General features: G+C 34.1%; 1 protein-coding gene across 1 annotated transcript in view; it reads left to right on the top strand.

The window, feature by feature from the left end:
- LOC6649099 (neuronal acetylcholine receptor subunit alpha-7) overlaps window positions 1–14172 on the top strand; it is a 106837-nt gene that overhangs the window by 77769 nt on the left and 14896 nt on the right. Inside the window, exons 6-8 of the mRNA XM_002071236.4 lie at window positions 9228–9303; window positions 9620–9814; window positions 12815–12901. Coding sequence (XP_002071272.3) covers window positions 9228–9303; window positions 9620–9814; window positions 12815–12901 — 358 coding nt within the window. The remainder of the gene's footprint in view (window positions 1–9227; window positions 9304–9619; window positions 9815–12814; window positions 12902–14172) is intronic.

Raw genomic sequence — 14172 nt, 5'->3', positions numbered from 1 at the left:
ACTAAGCCAAAACTATACAATTTATTAAACATACCCATTACTGATTGTCCATGCTCTCCATTTGATTTTCACTTGAGCATTGCAATCACTCATTGACTACCACAAAATGCAATTCACTTAACTAACCTACTCAATGTCCAATTGAATTTAATTTGTAATGTGAATGAATGATTCGAATTTATCGAATAAATGTATTTATCTACAAATAATGGCCTGATATTTGAGAACGATTCCTTGTTGATCAATAAGTTATATGATTTCATTATATGTTCCAATGATTTGACACGAAACTGAAGGATAAAGAGAATGAGTGTTTTTTGGGTAGAAAGGAAGATGGAAAAGAAATCTGTCTGTCTGTATGTGTGTGTGTGTGTGTGTGTGTGACTATCATTTTGCCCATAAACAACTTTGTATTTCGCTTCACTTAAAATGCCAGTTGATGCAATTTCAATTTGTCGTCCCCATTTTTTGTTTGTATGTCTCTCTCTCTCTCTCTGTGTGTGTGTGTGTGTGTGTGTGCATTTCAGTCTTGCATTTTTGTTTTTCTCTGACTCATTCGAAAAGCAAACATAATTTCAGTTCATCCTTGTGCCCTTCCCGTTTATCCTTCCTCTATCCACAGGCATTGCCCCTCATTTCTATTAAGATGTTGCTCACTGGCCCAGAAGTCAGATGACAAGACAAAGTTTTTGTGCCAACGCTTCGTGTGTGTATGCATGCATGTGTATCTGTGTGTATGTGTGTATGTGTGTGTGTGTGTGTGCTCTTGTCGAGTGCATAGAAACATTGTAATTGAACGCCATTAGACACCTAAATCATCCAAAGCATTTGTTCTATGGAAAAGCAAACAAAATTTCCTTTTTATTTTTTTGGCAAACCAAACATTTTCTTTTGTTCTTTCATTTCAATTCTATTCGTTTCAATGGCCAAAAGAACCTGATCTATATCCAGCAAAATGACAGAAAAGGCAAAATCAGTCACCATTGAAATGACCAGTTGGCAACATTCTAAACTTGATATTCTTTTGTTTTTTTTTCTGGTTAAAAATCAAATTAAAATGTTCTGCCTTTTTCAGAGATCTTAACTAGAGGTATTTCTTCTCTTTGAATGTAAATAATATAACTTTCTATATATACATAACATTTAGTTCAGTACTTTTATTCTTACTTCGTATTCATCTTTGTTGCTTTGGAAAATCTTAACCAAAGGCTCTTTTTAGAATGAATTTTAAATTGAACGAACTTGGTGAAAAATAAAAATAAAGTCAAGTCATAAATGATTGTATATTAATTTACTAACATTTCTAAACCAAACAAAGCTCGCTAAAATATACGTTATATCTTCTGTTTAGTTAGCTTATTAAAGTTAACCATCCATTATCCACATGAAGAATATGAAATTATACTATAATAATTATTGGCAATAAGGCCTGTCACTGTCAGGCCACAGACAGGCATATAATAATAATAAGTATTATGGCCAAAAGAGGATGGCTGAGTAAGAGAAGAACCATACCAAGGACTGTCACAGCAATATATGGGTATGTGCCTCGCTCTGTTTATGTGTGTGTGTGTGTGTGTGTGTGTGTGTGTGTGTGTGTGAGTAGTTATCATTTTTAAGCATTTTAAGCATTCTTTTGCTTTGAGTTTGCACTTGAACAAATAAGCACACTTGTCCATAGTCCCATTCAGTCACTTGGCCACTTATTTGCGCTCCTTCTGTCGACTGTCTGCTGTTTCTCCCCCCTCAATCTCATGCTCGTTGTCACTCGCATTGTAGTAGTTGGTGCCCATTGCCACGCCTACTAACTAGCTCTACGTTCTCTGTTTTTTTTTCTCTCTGTCTCTCGCTCGTTATCCTTTTTGTTTTTGTTTGTCTCCAAACTATTTTTAGTGTAATATAATGCGAACACAATGGCCATGGAGAGCAAGGGAAAACATGGATTGAAATGAGTGGTTAGAGACAGAGATATGCGACAGATTGATGGACAGAAGAAGAGCTAGGAGCTTTTGGCCTAACCTATAATAAATATATATATATAATATTTCCCATTTAACGGTCATTGAATTATTGATATTTCATTTAAAGAGAAATATTTTTTAATTGATTTATCTTTAAAAACCAAATCCTTTGCTTATTTACTGAAAGCATTTAAGCTGATTAGTCAAAAACCCTTATATATTTAATGTGCATAGAGTTGGAATTGATATTGAGTATAGACTAAGAGAAACACTGAGCCAAAAAGAATTCAAGAGAAAGGTTCAAACAAAGCATAACTAAAGTGTTTTTTAAATTATGCAAATATAATTTTCCAACCAAAATACATAATTTCCATTTTGATTGCAATTTCTATCGTCTATTTGATATCTTGAACAATTTTTGAAGTACTCAATGGCCTGGAAAAATAATACGAATGAAATCACCTATACTTTTGTCCTTTAATTTGCCTTCTTGCGGCTAACAGGACAAATAAAGTTTTGTTTGCAACAAATTATTTGCTTGCAATTTGTATTTATGACAAGAAAAAGAAAAATATTGAATCAACGTTGTTTTCCTTTAAGTACCCAATTACACAATTTTTGTTGGTTGGTCAACATAAAAGTATACTGCAAATAGACAGAGACAAACATAGAAACAGAGAGAGAGAGAGAGAGAGAGAGAGAGAGAGAGAGAGAGAGAGGAAAGGAGAGAGAGGAAAACAAAAGTGAAAGTGGAGAAGAAAGCAACATCAACAGAAAAATGCTTAAATAAATATATGAAATAACAGAGAGAAGGCCGTAAAGCAAAGCAAGCTGAATAAGAATCTTGCCGACTTTTTAATGCACTTTTTTTTTGACCACGTTTATCTGTTTTTAGCTTAGCCAATTTCCTTTAGGCCAAAAACTTTTCATATTACATAGAAATTTTAATTGAATTTCAAGTTTGGCGATTTCCAGTTGAATCGCTAGCCACTTTAGTGAGTTGAACTTTTTTTTTTTTTTTGGAAGAAATCCTTGGACTTTCTTTATTTTCTTTACTTTACTAAAGGTTTTCTCTCTCTCGTTCTCTCTCTTTCTGTTTTTCTATTTCTTATATTTTCGTCAAGTGCTACTTTGTGTGTATTTCATTTGGGAACCAACACAACCACAACAAATAGCCACAAGACGCGCTTACAAGATAAATATGCGGCGACCTTCGGTGTATGTATGTGTGTGTGTGTGTGTGTGTTCCTGTTCCTCTGCAGTAATAAGTGTCTTGCAATGAAGGCCAAAAAGCAACTACAAACCGAACTAACCAACTAACTGCCCCATCGTAACAACTAGGCAACTATTTGCCCATCTCTGGCCTTCACATAAATAAGTAAAAACGAAACGAAAAATTTACAAAAAACAAATACCTCTAAGAATTGAAAATTCTCTTATTATTAGCATTGTTTTATTTTTTCGTTCGCCTCCGTTTTTGTTTTAATTGTTTCAAATGCTGCCACACGAAGGCGTAACCAAACAAAACTGACAAATAGTTTTCAGGAATTTTCTTCCAACTCTTATTTTCTCAAATTAATTATTTTGCCTTTGGTATTTCAAATAAACTTCCTCTACCCTTCCGCATCCATTCCACTGCTTTCGCCCACACACTTTTGTCTCCTTTCTATTTACATGTCGTTGACAGTAATTTACTGCGGAAAAACTTTTCGGCTTTTGCTATCTACAGGGATAGTTATATACACATTGTTATAGTTATAGTACATACATACATATATATTCAGCAAGCAAGTATTTTCTATTTATTGAAGAAGGCTCAACTAATTTTGTTCAATCAATTCCAAGAGAAAAACTAAAAATAGTTACCCATTTCAATTCGTATTTTAGCTCAAGATTTTAACTAGATTCCATGTAAGTTCTTTAACTTGTGTCAGTTTGAAATAGAACTGGCTTAAAAATCCGTTTAGTAATAGTCTTTCTGATTTAAATTTAAAATACCTGTAAAACAGTCAGAGTTTTTGCCCCCAAAAATATGCAACGAGCAGTTCAAGTTAAAGAATTTCAGATGAAACCTTGTTTATGAAACATATTTTAGCTACAGAACTTTTAAAAAGCTTCCTTAAATTACTTCACTGTATATTGCTTATCTAATTGAGTTAATTTCCTAGATTCAGATTCCCGGATTGGCCATTTGCCAATGCTATATAGCAGGATCAGCGCTATTAGAGCTCTGTTTATCACTGGATCTGGATCACTGAGAATTTAATTTAATATTTATTCATATACCAAAATATAGTTCTGAGCACAATAGTTAAATTAACAAATATTTTGTATAAACAATTTTTAAAAACTCCTAACTTTGGCAAATTTTAAACAATTTTCAAAAATGATATCTAATTTTGTTGCTTTTAAAGTTAAAATTAAATTTGATATTAGATAATAATCATTATCAAGTAACCTTTTCAACTTTTCAGTACAGTAAAAAGACTCCAATTCGGTCAATTTTTGAGTATATATTTGAAAAATTCATCTCTTTATTTTCAAGTTAGAACAGTGTCTTAGAAAGATCTAACTAGTTTAAATTTATAGCAAGCTAAATTGTTTGCCAAATTTTGCAAAATATCATGATTTTTATAAAAAAAAGGAGTCGAAATTTAAATTTTTTAAATATCCAAGTGTTTGATGCCACTTTAATTCATATGTAATATTTGAAATCCCTTAGAAATTCGTCATAGGTATTGCAGGGTGGAAAAATTAAAAAACATTATTTTTGGAAATTCTTTTTGACCAATTTTCAATTATGTTCTAACTTTCACATTGGAAAGTGATCTTGTAATTTGCATTATGATCCCGAAAACCTATACACATTTCGGTTCTTGGATTGCCAAAGGCCTTACGCTGGGTTAATCCGCCTCTGTCTGTTTTCAAAAGTTTAAATGTAATATCTTGGAATTATCTTCTTCTTCTGGCTTCTTACAAGCTTTTTGATCTTGTTTTCGCTTTTGAGTGTTTGCACTTTATCTAGCTTTGGTCAAGGTGTTAGAAACCAAGTGTAGTGGACGTCTTTTAAGGACATTGGCTTAGATAGAAACATGTACATTAAGTTTAATTACTGCTACACTTCTTTTGTCAGTGTAGTAGGGAACTGGAATGGCTCCTGCTTTCTCACATTCATCTTAGTTGCTGCGCAATTAATTCAATGTCAGTTCAACTGTAACTGAGACAAGGACCAAAGCCAGTCCAGATGCTATACGAGTTGAGGTGCCACCCAGTGGCTGTATGTATTGTATATGTAGTTCTATCTAAAGCTATCCACTATGCCAATGGTACTGTAGTACTGTAGAGTAGGGTAGGGAAGTAAGTAAGTAGTTTGCCAAGCTTCAGCTTCAGCTACAGCTTCAGCTTTATTTGAAATCGCTAAAACTTTTTGACAATGCGACTCTCTCTGCTCTTACCACTCGCCACCCAGCAAATTCATGCCAACAGCACCCTTTCAGCCATCGGGCTTATCTCTTTAGCAGAAAGTTTCAGTTCTGTTTTACGTCAATTCATTTGCCTGCCGAATGCCATTGGATGCGGCGTTTGTTATTTAAGCTAAATGGGCTCAACTGGCTGGCTTGAATGTTTCGATGAATTTTGACTTAAACCATGTACAGAGTTGAAATAAAATTAAATTTTAATGTACACTATAATAACGATAATGTGTCCCTCTCTCTCTCTCTCTCTTTCTCTCTGTTATTTATTTATCTCTATCTCTGGTACCTTTAAGGATCTCTCAGTTCACTATCATATTTTATACGATTATGGGACTCCAACCAGTTGGTTCTGATATTACTTTTGGCAAAAACTTTGCTGTTTTTTAATTAGTGATTAAGGCTAATTATGTAATACACAAGCTTCGTCAATGTCACACAAAGAAAAGAAAAAAAAAACAACTTTAAACTGCTCAAAAGTAAAGTGAAAAACAAAAAATGAAATTACCCCAGACACAAGCAAAAAAAAAAAAGAGAAGAAGTAAAGAAACTGAACAGAGAGCAGAAGAACAAAAATAAAAAAGAGAGGGAAAAGAAAAGAAATAGGTAAAACGCAGCTGAGAAATATTGTGTGGCACGGCATTGGCTAAACGACTTGCGTTTTATTTTTATGCTGATGCCAAAAACTTTTTCATGCTTTCAAGTTTATTGAGTGGCTGGTCCTGGCCCTGTTTCCAAGCCCCCACTCTTCAGTCTCTCGCCCTGTCCCTGGCCCAAAGGGTAACCTAACTGCTATTGCTATTGCTGTTGCTGTTGCTGCGGGTAATTCCTATGCGTACAACAGCAACAATTCGACTTTGTGACTCAGAGACAAGTAAATGGATGCGAAAAAGAGAAAGTACCACCATCACGAGGGTGGCGATTACAGTTCGCTTCAGTTCAGTTCAGTGAGATTGAGTAGAGAGTAAAGTGTGCGAAACTTCTTCTCTATTTTGTTTCTTTTTCGCCTTTGTCGCCTGCCCCGTCACCTGTGTGTTTTCCACAAAATGCCCAACTATTTCTAGGTATTTTCCCATGAACTTTTCACCCTCTTAAGGAAAAACGAAACAACAAAGAATGAAAGCAGGCTTCCAACACATCATTTTTCATCTGCTTTGCCGCATCTCTGAATATCTCTTTGACATCATAGTGAAGATGCAATAAAATATTTAATTTTACAGAAACCTTGTGTTAAATAATTCATATTTCATATTCTAAAAATATGAAATTTAGTGAAAGAAAAATGATCCTGTAAAAACAACTTACATAGCTGAAATTGGGAAAAACAAAAGTTATCGAACTGCCCACAAATGTTTATGGTATCAACTACTTACTATCACCATAAAACGCACTAAACACAATGAATGGCACTAGGTTTTGTGCCTTCTGATTTTTCCAGCAGCTCACCCAAAACTCCTTCTTCCATTTCTATACCCAAATCGCATTGCCTTGTGCTGTTTGCTAAGTTTGCAACTGCAGAGAGATCAAAAGAGATCTGAGACCTGAGACCAGAGACCTTAGACCAGGGACTTGTATACTCAGAATGTCGCTGTGTGTGTGTGCGTGTGTGTGTGTGTGTGTGTGTGTGTTTGTGTGTATATAACGTCCAACTTTTGCTCATTTTCAAAATTTAATGTCTATTGCGGTCGAGTTAGAGTCTAGTTGCATGTACTTTGGTTTGAGTTGTGTATGTCCCATTTGGTTAGTTGTTCTCTCCTTTGGCCCTGTTTGTATTGTTGTGACCTTGTACAAGTTATGATTATTATTAAATAGTTACAACCCGTAGTCCACCTATGGGCAAATAAGATTGCCCAAAACTTTTGATTTGTTAAACTTTGCGCTATGCACAACGCAGAAACGCAAAATAGTCGCCAAAGTTAGCGACACAGTTTTAACTTTTATAGAATAAGTTCACACAAACATTTTGTCGCATTTTGTACTTTATTCAGCTAAAATTGGAGTTACGATAAAGGGAAATGCATCTGAAGCTTAATTGCCGACTGAGAAAATGTCATTATGATAGGAATATTGAATATACCATGGAAAAATTGATAACCCATTGAGAAGATGTTAAAGTTAAATTAGAAATTTGTTGAACATTTTACTTGATACAATATTAAAATGGCAAATGAGTACGACAATTGTAGCCTTTCATGTCAAAAGAATACTTGCATATGGATTTTTGTTTGGTTTAGGGGTCGGGTTAGAGACAGCTACCAATGAGAATGCCAACTGAACATAAATAATTAGAAAATGGATGCTCTAAAGTCTTATTTGAATTTCACTAAATATTCACACAAAACGCACATAATATACATATATATATGTGTGTGTGTGTGTGTGTTCAGATATTTATCTATGTGTGTAAGTATGTATGTATTTTCGCCATTTAGTAAGTTTTCCTCTTTTTGGCTTTGACTTTTACTTGATTTTGATTTGCACAAAGTCAGAAAGAGGGAGAAAGAGCTTGGCAGATATTTGCCTACTGCCTTTTGTTTGCAACATTTAAATGAGAAAACTTTTATATGTCTCGCCCCTTCTCCAGCTTCTCTGCCAAACTAAACAGAAGGAAATATCGCACATATTTTCACATGTGCACCAAAAAAAAAAAAAAAAAAAAAAAACTCACACACACACAAAAAAGGAGGCAAAGAAAAAAGTAAATCAAGAATACATACTTATTGTACACTTATTCAATATGTGACCTGACTACAAGATACCCTAGTGTATCTATTGCGGCCAGTTCTCGTTTTCGAACTTATGTTGGCATCTCTGATCAATTATGTAAATTAATAATAACTTAAAAAAAAACTACACCTTGGTCTTTTAGTAAGACTTTTGAAACTGTCCACTGGAATGTGTTTCTTATAAATCAAATCATTGCATAAATGAAATACGTTAAATTGCTTACCAAAAAAACTTTATTTCAATTTGGAAATCGCAAAAGTGTTTTAGGAATTGATAGCCAGATTAATTAGGCCTGTTCTACCATGAAGTTGTTGTGCCAGCACAAAAGTAGGCAATACTTTTTACAAATTCTCTTTATCTTACCAAAGCTTTGCAAAGCAAACACTGAATTGTAGAAGAGAAGGCAAAGAAGAGATTATTATTAAGTTAAATTGTGGCAGTGCGCCCCTTAAAGTATGCAAAGAAAGTCCTATGAACGCAATTTCTGACTTTAGCAAACAATTAGTCATTAGTTCAATATATCCAGTTAAAATTATTAGCATAGGGTATTTGAAATGGCCAACCGACATAGCCCATTTGGACTTACGGCTTTATGATACTCCTCTGATTTGCTTTTAGCTTGGTGTTTTTTTTTTTTTTTTTTTTTTTGTGACTGAGTTACTGTGGTTTTCCCATGTACGCGAGTATGTGGACTTTGTGGCCTGTATGCGCGTGTATGTGTGTGTGTGGCTGGTCAATAAAAACTTTAACCAAAAAAATAAAATCGCATAAAATATTGTTAAAGCGTCGACAACAATAACAACAGCAGCAGCAGCAACAAAACAGTAAAGAGAAAGTAAAATTGGCAAGGGGGAGCCAAAGCGATAAATCAATTTGTAGATATTGGGCCAAAGTTTTTATTTACCCATACAAAATGATTTTGCGGCAAATTAATGCGCAGTCCCGTTATTTTGGAACGAGATTAATGGATATAGTATATACATTTATGCCTACACACACACACACTCATATAAGATTTGTATTTTGTGCCCACAAAATTCAATTGGTCTTCCTTGTTTCTTTCCAGTTGGATTTGCAATTGCAGGATGAAGCTGGCGGCGATATATCCAGTTTTATAACAAACGGTGAATGGGATCTGTTAGGTAAGTACTAAAATATCCCTTCATTTGCTCTTTCTCTCTGTGTTTTACCTTCCCCTTCCATTGAGTCTAAATACCATTATTGATATATTGATAATACTTTTGAAACAAAAAACAATTTATTAACAATTTTTCAAATAATTTCTTTTCTCTCCCTTCTAATGCATTTCTTTACATCAATCATCTATACATTATATATATCACACACAACCAATCATTTCAAAAAAAAAAAAAAAATGATGATAATAAAATCAAAACAAATATATATATACGTCGACTAATATGTATATGTATGTAAATCTCATGCTAATTTAATCAGGTGTGCCCGGTAAACGAAATGAAATCTACTATAATTGCTGCCCAGAACCTTATATTGACATAACATTCGCCATTTTGATACGACGCAAGACTTTATACTATTTTTTCAATTTGATTGTGCCATGCGTATTGATCGCATCGATGGCATTGCTAGGTTTTACACTGCCACCAGATTCTGGTGAGAAGCTCTCGCTTGGTAAGTTCATCAGTTTAAATTCTATTCACCTTTCTCTCTCTCTCTCTCTCTGTCTCTGTCTTTCGCTATCTCTATCTCTCTGTCTTTGTGTCTAACTATCTCCATTTTACCCCCTAAGTCCCATTCACCTTATGTGAAAAGTAGGCTTGCATTTGTCTTTACTTCAATTTACAATTAACTCTAATTTATAGGTGAATTTCAGTTCGACTTAACTAGAAATTGTTTGTAACTTGTTTTTAATTTCCATTTTTGTTACTAGAATGTGTTTGTATGTGTTCGTGTTAAATAGAACATCTTTAGCATAGTCATTGAGTGATCAGAAGAAGGTACACTATTGATTTGATATGTTTATATCAAATGTATTCACATTCTATAGACCATAAAGATGTATTGTGAAATCACTTTAGCCATTCTACTGCCTACCATTTTGTATGGTAAAACCTTGAAACCTTCCTTCCTTCTGCCACATTGACAAATGCAACACGTTTGTTTTTGTCTCTTTCTCTCGTTTTTTTGTTTTTTTTCTTGTTTATGTTTGCAAGTTGTATTTGGTGTTTTTTGTTCCACTTTTTTCTTTTTTTTTCGCCACTGGCAATCGTAAAACAAACAAAGAGAAACCATCATTTGTAATCAACGTCAACGCAGAGAGCAAACCTTCATGCAAACCAAAAAATATGGCAAACTGGCAAAGAGGCAGCATATCGGGGCGGTTCACCCACCTGACCAACAATGGTGTTGCAGCAACAAGAACAAAGCCTTGACCCCATAATAAAGCCACATTTGCCACTAGTTGCAAACAAACTAAAAGCAAAACAAAACAAATGGAAACTGAGAAGAGAAAGAAAACCAAAACAAAAAACAACAACCACTACGAGTAGAAACAGAAACAGAAATAGAAATACTATAAAACAATTTCCATAAATGATGGTACCATGTTTATGATTTAAGAGGCATTTGTGTAGAAATCAGCACAAATATTCTTCGGTTTTAAAGGTGAAAGTTGAAAAGTCAATTATTACGTTATTAAATTTTAGATCTCTCAAATAGAAATGAGTTCCAAATACACTATAGAAGTGCCACATTTCAATATAAGATCTAATCAGGTGAAATTAGAGAGATTTGTCCCCTAAAGTATGCAAAAGCCAGTCGTAAGCCAAGTTTTGACTATTCACTGCATACTTTTGGGGAGAAAATTTCTGTAATATCACCTATTTAGAGCTGCTCCTACCAAAGATCACTCTGACCTACTACAAAACTTGACTTTTTACTTGTCTCTTGTATTAACTTGTATTAATCAACTTTTTAAATAATTTCTTTAATTTCAAACTATTTTCTTTCTCCTTGATAAGTGAAGTTTTAATGTAGTTTTAGTGTTAGTTCGATTTGTATAGATATGTGATGGCATGCGCCCTTTTAATCGATTTGATGCAATGCCTTATCAAAAAAAGATAACCAAAATGAACAAAATCTCTGACATCTGCTGCAACCTAAACTAAAACAGGCAAACACATGCTGTCTAGCAGAATATAATATATCAACTTTTCACAAAAGAATAAGAACTTCTTAACACGCAAGACGTACGAGTATGAGACATACATACACACAAACACCATACACCTACCTACATACATACAACATATTGCAAAAATCCTTTAGAAAGTGAAGCCAACATATCGCATGGTCGACATACATACCGAACTTTTGAGGTTGCCCATTCACAAAACTGAAACTGAAACTGAAACTGAACCAGGAACCAACGAAACAGACATTAGCATCACGTACATTAAACACACAACATATGGTGCATGTCAAAAATTTTATAAAATATACATATATTTCATCGCGCTTATGAGCGAGTAGCAAAAGTTTACGCAGCCAAAGCAACAAAAAAAAAAAACCAAAAAAACAGACAAGCTCCCACCCATATGCCATATTTTAAAAATTGCTCATAGACCTCCGACGCGTCCCGTCAGAATGCGATTGCGAATATGAGTGTGAGTGTGGACAAAACACATTAGGGGCCCTCGGGCTCATGCATAATAGACAAGTTTTGCGTAAAGTCCTGCGGCTAATTTATGTTTGCCTCACACACAACCAGCTGACTTTTGACATAATTTATTTGACCTCAGAAGAGAAAGAAAAACAAAAAAAAAATAAACCAAAAAATATCAAGCATTAAGTGTATATGTTCATATATAGTATGCAAGAGGGTTGTCTAATAAGTAAGTACAACAAATACCTTGACCTCAGATAGACTGCTTAGTTGACCAATTCAGAGGCTGAGAGAATCTTTGGAGCAAATATATTTCTTTTTCGTTGCAAAGATGATGACATTTCATATAATTGATTGCTAATGCAGTTCCTCATAGAATTCAACAAGTTTTCGATCCAACCTCGTATATAATATATGTTTATAAATGGAAAGGTATTTCCATGACAAGCAACAGAACATATACATATATACAAAAAAAAAAGAGAGAAAGTCATAAATAATGATAAGGCTTGCATACTTACTTTTGAGAACCGCGGCATTTCTTCCCTGACACACACAGCCACACACACACACACACACACACACTTACACACTGTCACTCACACACAGTTACTCTTTTGATTAGTTAACCAATTTGGGAAAAGACTCAACCGAACAACTGGTACTTGGAAATTAACAAATTCATTTGAATTGAGGTTCAGTGCAGAAAATACGGTAGTAGTTTTTTATTGATTCAAAAAATTCAATTTCTCTATCACACTCACACTCGCATACACACTCACACCCACACACGCACAGCATCAACGGCAGCAGGATCAGAGAGCTGGATGAAATATTTAAGAGTTAACCAAAAAGAAAACTATGAATATTAGTTATTAATTTCTTTTCAAATATAGATATTTACATATATATACATTTATATAGATTGCAATTGAAGTAACAATGAAAATAATATATGTTACATAACTTACTGTCTCCCTCTCCCTCTCTTTGTCTCTCTCCCATAGGAGTTACTATTTTATTATCGCTCACTGTCTTCCTTAATATGGTGGCCGAAACAATGCCAGCAACATCCGATGCTGTGCCGCTGCTTGGTAAGTTATATCCTGTCCAGGTTTAGATCCATGCACAATTATGAGATCCTGCTGCACTCTAGACAACTAACTCTAATCTCGCTCTCTCTCTATCTCGCTCTCAGCAACAAAAAACTTAAATTAGCCAAAAAAAAAAAAAAAAAAAGAAAAAGAAAAGAAAAACAGAGATTCTCCTATTCTAGTTTTGGTTTTCTGTTTGAGTTTCTTTTTTGTTTTACATTTGGTTTCTTTTCAATTTTTCATTTAGATGAATTTGGGGCACACACACATAACTATATATATGCATATATGTATATATATATATCGTTATATATACAAAACTGAAATCGATGGCAGATTAGCAATATATATACACACACACACACATACACACATGCACGAAAGTTATTAAAATGGCTATTGGATAAACTTTAAACTCAAACAGAAATACACACACACATACGCACACACACATAAGACTTTTCATCACAACCGCAAAATTTTCTCTTCTTTCGATAATAAAACTTCTAGAAAAAAGAAGCGGCAAAGTGGAAAAGTTCAAAATCAAAGCCAAAACGTACACCACATTCTCAGAAGATTTGTACTCTCTGGCTATTAGTTTTGAGAAGATTGAAAGCAATAAACACGTACAGCACTGAATTGCTGCCCCAGGAATCAGGTTACGCACTCACCTGCCTGCAAACAAAAAAACAAAACCAACAAAAAAATGGCAGGTGACCAAAACAACCAACCATGAGCCATCCTCTCCTCTCTACATCCTCCCACAAATGTCCAACATCAATTTATATGCTGCAAGTGGGTTTTGTGGGTCCAAAAATTGTTGTCCATTTTAAAATGGCAATAAAAAGCAAGCTCATCTGTATTTGGTTTCACTCTCCACTCTATTCGACTCTACTCTACTATCTACTCTCTAATTACATATCAACTGATAAACAGTTTTCACACTTCTCAGAGATTACATGTCTATGGTATTAAATAAAACAAAAGATTTTATCAATAAAATTTCAAATTGAATTTACTCAATGAATTCAATTGAATCGAGTTTCAATCTAAAGCCACATCCCACACACACACATATACATACACACACACACATAATGGAAGATTGTCAACATTAAAATAAATGACATGCCTACAATTTGATACTTCTAAAGTGTGTAGAATGTTATGATTTACAATTAAATGAAATTTAAATGTTTTGAAATTAAATTTTATTGCATTGCTTGGCCAGAAAAGTTGAAAACTCAATTTAAACTTTGCCCACATTTAGT

This window comes from Drosophila willistoni (assembly GCF_018902025.1).
Source record: "Drosophila willistoni isolate 14030-0811.24 chromosome XL unlocalized genomic scaffold, UCI_dwil_1.1 Seg141, whole genome shotgun sequence".
NCBI classification, from domain to species: Eukaryota; Metazoa; Arthropoda; class Insecta; order Diptera; family Drosophilidae; genus Drosophila; species Drosophila willistoni.
This window is presented reverse-complemented; position numbering and strand designations above follow the sequence as displayed.